At 18.5% G+C, this 6,686-nt stretch overlaps 2 protein-coding genes across 2 annotated transcripts, besides 6 other annotated features; both read right to left on the minus strand. All coding sequences in view use genetic code 6, as the record gives it.

Annotated features, from left to right (window-relative positions):
• The first annotated feature begins 70 nt into the window (after positions 1–70).
• Positions 71–103: a microsatellite.
• A 1,239-nt stretch (positions 104–1,342) lies between these two features.
• Positions 1,343–1,387: a microsatellite.
• Positions 1,388–1,561: 174 nt separating this feature from the next.
• IMG5_070430 (hypothetical protein) lies at positions 1,562–2,209 on the minus strand (the record flags this gene model as incomplete). Its single annotated transcript, XM_004036709.1, has 2 exons — positions 1,562–1,949; positions 2,100–2,209. 2 exons carry the CDS (start codon positions 2,207–2,209, stop codon positions 1,562–1,564), a joined length of 498 nt encoding a protein of 165 aa, XP_004036757.1.
• Positions 2,210–2,375: 166 nt separating this feature from the next.
• On the minus strand, positions 2,376–5,912 carry IMG5_070440 (inhibitor of kappa light polypeptide gene enhancer in b- kinase complex-associated protein, putative; the record flags this gene model as incomplete). The annotated part of the gene is made up of 6 exons (XM_004036710.1): positions 2,376–3,168; positions 3,228–4,323; positions 4,397–4,954; positions 5,118–5,256; positions 5,300–5,792; positions 5,881–5,912. The coding sequence occupies 6 exons, from the start codon at positions 5,910–5,912 to the stop codon at positions 2,376–2,378; spliced, it is 3,111 nt and encodes a 1,036-aa protein (XP_004036758.1).
• Positions 4,959–4,984: a microsatellite.
• Positions 4,997–5,062: a microsatellite.
• Positions 5,003–5,081: a microsatellite.
• Positions 5,051–5,081: a microsatellite.
• Positions 5,913–6,686: the final 774 nt, after the last annotated feature.

The following is a 6,686-nucleotide window of genomic DNA, read 5'->3' on the forward strand; positions in this document are numbered from 1 at the left end:
ATAATTTTAATTTTTATTTAGTTTTAAGTTTAAGATTATAATATATATATATTATTCAATTTTTTTAAACATAATTTTAAATAAATTATAATTTTATAAATTAATTTATAAAAAAAATGAAATAAAATTCACAATATGATTATACAAGTTTTTTTTTTTTTTATTTTTTTTTATTATCATAAAGGAAATTCATTAAATTAATTAAAATCGAAGTATAAATTTTAAACAGGTTTAGATAGTCCTTTAAAATCTAAAATAATTTTCAAAAATATAGACTAATAGTCTTCACAAAATGCAGATCCGTTTTAAAGTTTTGATACTTCTCCCAGAGAGTATACAACATCTATATTATAAAAGCCTTAAAAAATAAACTTAGATAGTCCAATGGCGGATAAGTATTTATAATAAAGAAAAAGCACAATATAAAATTTGAAAGAGAAATATTCTAACACATAATAACCTGAAACAATAAAATAATAAAAAACAATTGAAACTAATGTATCATAAGAACAATTTAATATATCATCATCAAATTTGATATTTTAAAAAGAAGAAGATAAATAAAAAAATTACTAAATTAAATAATAAAAAAATTATAATAACGATTCTATTATTTAAGCATCTTAATAATATATTCAAGATATTTAAAGTTTAGAAAGAGTAAATACCCATTAAACTAACAATAGTAAAAATAATAATCCGAAAAACTTTCCTAGATAGAATAGTAAAGGAGAAAAAAAAGCCACCTTTACTAAAAGCAATTAATAAATAGAACTTTATTATGGTATATTTTTTTTTTTCCTTAACAAAAAGTCGTATATATTTATTATAGAAGAAGAATTTGATGATCATTAGTAATATAATCAAATTTATTAAGATATAAAAATTCTTAAATAATATTATAAACCTTATTAAGAATTGGAAAATTAGAATACTTAAATTCTAGCATAGCTTAAAGAAGAACATATTCTTGCTTGTAGTATATTTTGAATGGTAAATGATTAAAAATTAAAATATTAAAACATTTATATTAATTGTTATTTGATTTCTTCTTGAGTATAATTTTTTTTACTTTAAAAATAATTTAAACGTTTTGAAATATATATAAAAATAATATATAATTAGTATATTTTAAAAAATGATTTAACTTTTAAATTTAAAATGTATACTTTAAATATTAAAATATTGTAATTCATCAGTTATAATTTTCCAATACTCTTTACATCTTCTCTCTTTAAATTTAATTTATTTTTTTATTATAAATAATTGAAAGTAATTTAAATTAAAGTTAATAAAATATTAATTAATATTTTAAGAAATTAATATAGAAAAAATTAAAATAATATATATATATATATATATATATATATATATATATATATATATAATAATACAATATAATAAAGTATATTTATATAACAATTATGTTTTTTTTACATAAATCTAAAGTTTTTAGTTTTACGGAAATAAAATATATATTATTTTAAAATTAAAAAACTTTTAAAAAAATCGATATTAAAAAAAATAAAACAAAAAAAATAAATTTAAAAAGATTTTTTAATCATAAAACATGATCAAAATTACATAAAAAGATATCAAACGCTTTCATATTATTTTTATCAAACTCTTTTATATGAGGATATATTTCATATAATTAGATATTTTATTCCTCAAATATAATTTATTTAAGTGATTTAACTTTAGTATTAACTTCTTCACCATAGAGCTTCATTTCTCTATTAAGTTCTTCCGCCTCACTTAATAAATCATAATAAATTAAATACTAAATAAGATTTTTAACATCGCTAAATATATCAAGTCTTTATTAAATATCTTAAAGGAATTCCACGATATATTCTTCTTCAACAGGAGATCCTTCTTTCACATTTCTTTTTAACAAATTTTTAGGCTTCTTATCTTTCTTTTTCTTCATCCCAGTAGTTTAAGATCTAAAATATTTTATATAAATATATATTTAAAAAAAAACAAAAATATATATATATATATATATATTGTAAATGAAGTATGTGTAGAATTTGTTTTGTTTGTAGATTCAGAAATATCGGAAATCATATCAGATTCAGTTTATCCAAATTAACCTAAGCCAATGCTTTATAATAAATGGGGTCTTAATTTCTATATTAATATTTTATAAAAAATACAATAAAAATGTTTACCTTTTCTTCTTAAATAACTTTAAGCCTTGCATATTTACTCAAAAATTAATTTTTGAGTTCTCTTAATAGGTTACACTTCAAATTACATTATAAGATAAGCGCAGGAACTATTATATTGAATTTCAATAAGTCCTAATTAATATTAATTTTAATTAAACAGTCAGTACATTGTTACCATTCGTTCCTTTTACAAAATAATCAATTGCCTTTCAAATTACCCTATTTTTTTATAAGCTTTACCAGCCTATACATATTATCCATTTATAGAAGTTATTAGATTAATTCGTTGACCACTACTTCACTATTTTTACCTAGTTTTTAAGAAAAAAACAAGGCTTTTTTTACATTTCCTGAGCTTATACAAACTTATAAAGCCTATTGGAAAGCTCCAACAGATTCATAGGAAAGCAAAGCTTATTAGAACTCTTTTTTTTGAAAAAGGAAATCTCCCATTAATATCTTTATTGTTTTTAAAAGTTAATTATCTTTATTAAATGCTTTTAATCCGACATTAAAAAGATTGTGTTTTTTAATTAGCTATAAAGCTATTTCTTTTTATTTTTCGTTTCCTAATGAGAGTTCTAAAACGGCTTTATCATATCTTTTTAAATCCATATTTATAGTGTATTTACGCTCCACTAAATCATCTATTTTCTTTAAACTTTCTAAATAAGGAATATATTCTTTAGGATCTTTTTATGTAAATTAAGCTACCATTGCTACTAACTCTAAATCATAAGTTCCTAAGGAAATATCATAGATTTTATCAGCATTTGCAAGCCAACAAACAAACTCTAATAAAGATTTCGAAGAAACTTTTTTAATATTTTCATATTTTTTATTTGTTTCTGGATTCAAATGAGGAGGATGGTATTCTTAAAAAATATTGTATTCTTAATCTTTCATTTTTTTTATTTCTGATAAAACATATTCAAGTTCTGTTGGTGTTTTTTTAATATGAGCAGTCATTTTACAGTACAAATAATTTTGGCTTATTAAATTTATAAATAGTATATTCTATATAATATATATATATATTATTTATTTTACTCTCCTATTGTATTTAATGCATTAATAATAGTATCACAGAAAATATTCACTTTTTTATTTAAGAAACTAATATGATTATTTTTGCTTTATTAATATTCATTATCATATACACAATATTATAATTCTTCCGATAAATTAGATTTAATAGCAGCTATCAAAATATTAATGTATTCTGTTTTTTAAAAAGACTATAAAATACTCTAAATATTATTAATAAATTTATTTTAATTAATATCGAAAATTAAATTAAGGTCTAGTTTATTAGATTTACACAACTCAAAAGCTTCATAGTATTTGTCCAAACAAATTAACTCTTTAACTTTTCTTAAAAATATAACTCTACAATTAATCGTTTCTAAATTTCCTCTTGGTAATTAAAAGACGAGACTATCATTTGCTAAAATCACAATAGTACAACCTCTTTCTATATTTCTAACATTTAAGCTTTTGCTATCTATTCCAGGTATTTATACAGAAGTGTTTGTGATAGGATTCTAAGGATCATTAAGGTCAAAAACAAATAGAGATTAATACATTCCAGAAGTATTTTAGGTGTAAAGCAAATAAGAATCATATAATCCAAAGGAAGTTGCTTAAGAAGATATTATTCTATTATTCAATATCATTAGACGATGATTTAAAGAAATACCAAATAATAATTCTTATCCTTAAATTATTGTTGCTTACATTTTTATTGGAACTAATTCGAATTAAGTGTTTTTTATTAACTGACTCTCTTAATTGTTTAATATATATTTGAATACAGTTCCTTAATGATTTGCTAAATAAATAAATTAATTAGTTTATTCTTCCATTTTTTATTAAGAATACATGAAACCGCTTGGACATACGCACAAAATAGGATGAGAAATTTATTTTTGGAATACTTATTAAACTTATAAGTTTTTAGGGTTTATAATGATTTCAGTAATTACTTATTGATTTTGGTTTTTACTGATAAAAAATATAGAATGGTAATAAACACAATCAAAATACTAAAATTGCCTTAATCTATCTTACTTTTCAAAATATTTATCATTTTTTATAAAAAATTCTTTGACTTTTAATTCCTCATCAATTTAAAATAAATGAAAGCCTTCTTAACTAACTCCACACACATAATCTTTTCATATTAAATAAAAAAAAGTATATAAATACAAAAAAATTACTTCTTCCAACTGAAAACGAAATAACAGGATTTTTAAGATCAAATTAAAAATTACTCATAGGAGGAGGCATAATATTTCTTTTAAAAGATGTAACATTTAATTGATTTCCATTTACAAAAACAGATAAGCACTAAGAGTTTAATTATTAATTATCATGTAAGCATTAAGAATAAGACATCTATAAATCAAAAATTTCTATAAATTGATTTTCATAAACTACTATAAGTTTTTTGCTATTTTATACACTAAATTAAATTCCTAAAATTTTTGTGATACCTTAAATAATTTTTTTTAAAAACCATTAATAATTGCTTTTATGATAAAGTAAAATATTTTCATCTAATTGTATAGCAAGTATTTCTGAATCTTTATTAAATAAAATATTTTAGATATATATTTCGTTGCTTTATCTAATTTCATTTGGATTTATATTAAGGATAAATTCACCATGTCTTAATCCATTTTTTTCCCAAAAGATAATTCTGGTGTTATTTTTAAAAAAATCATACCCAACAATTAAATTACTAGTAGGCTACCAACAAACTTAACCTTATAGGTCTATAAAATATAAAAAATATAAAAAATATATTATATAGATATATAAATAAATAAATAAATAAATAAATAAATAAATAAATAAATAAATAAATAAATAAATAAAGAAATTAAGAAATTAAGAAATTAATTTTTTTAAATATAACTATTTTTTTTTTTATTATACTTTAAATAGCTTATTCAGATACAGATTAAACAATTCCATTATTACTTTCTGGTTTAGCAGCAGATTTTATTACTTCTAATTACACAGATCTTGTCAGACATTTTCTTCCATTTTTTACTGGGTAATTACATACAAAAAACTTTTTATTTAAATAATTTTAAATATTGTTTTAAAAAAATAACTTTTGCATCAGCTTTCCATGAAAAATAAACACAACAATTTTTTTAATTATTACAAATATAAATTTCTTCATTATTATCATTTAATGGTACTTCATTTTATATATCAAAATTATTATCTAATGTTATTAATGTATTATTTCCTGTTGCAATAACAATTACATCTTAGTTTGGAGAATAAGAAAAGCCTAGAATTCCATTTTCTATACATCCTACACTTTCTCCTTCTTTCAAATTAATACAATATTTAAATATTTCACCATTTTTTAACACTATTATCACACTTTCTAATTCTAATATATATTTTACGCCTAATACTTATTATATTTCAGGAATTTAATAACTTAAATCAATTTTATTTTATAAGGAATGCTTAGTCATATTTTCATTTATTTATATTACGTAAATTTATTTTTTCTTTGTCAATATATACAGTGTTAATGAAAATTCCTCAAAATCAAAAGCCTCTACTTAGTCTAAATCTTCTATATAATAACTATTATTTTATATTATTTTTTAATTATTATAATAAAATTATCGAAAATTTAAGACATAAAAAAGTCATATTTATAAAATAAAATTACTTATAATAATCTTATAAAATTATATTTCTCATTATATTATATTTTTAATTTTTTTTTATTTTATTATATTTATATGTTTATTTTTAATGCTAAATTATTTGTATAATAGTTTTTTTTTTGATATTATAATTATTATATAATTTTATACTTTTAATTTATATTTATATTATTATAATTTTTTTTATAATCTTATTTTACTTAATGTATTTTTATTTTATTCTAAATTACCTTATGCATATTTAAGAATTTATTAACATTATGTTTCCGAAATTTGAGCTTCATTAGAATAGAGGCAGGTACTCTAAAGCAAATGTAATTCAATACTTCTTAAAAATTTTAAATTTATCAAAAATTAGCATCATAACGATAAAAGATTTAATATCTAAAAATTAATAATTAAAATAAATAGACTCTCTTTAATTTTAAAATATAAAAAATAAATTTTAGATTATTAAATCAAAAACAGAATTTTTCTAATTATTTTTAATTTTTAATAATTTATTAATAAAATTTTTTAGAAAAATATACAACATATTTATTATATAATTTTAAAATGTAAAAAATAATTATAAACTGAAAATATTTTTAAATAACAGTTAAATAATTTAGTACATAATAATAATTACCATAAAACTACTTATTTAACTATTATATAACCTTATTCAAAAATGCTTTGAAAAATTTTTGTTTTTTGTTAAAAGAAATTTATGTATAATATTGTTTTAAATAAGCTATCGAGTTTAATAAATGAAATTTATTTTTTATATTTAATTCTTTAAATATATAAAATTATATCAGAAAAATTC

This window comes from Ichthyophthirius multifiliis (genome assembly GCF_000220395.1).
Source record: "Ichthyophthirius multifiliis unplaced genomic scaffold scaff_1120509250386, whole genome shotgun sequence".
Classification (NCBI taxonomy): domain Eukaryota; phylum Ciliophora; class Oligohymenophorea; order Hymenostomatida; genus Ichthyophthirius; species Ichthyophthirius multifiliis.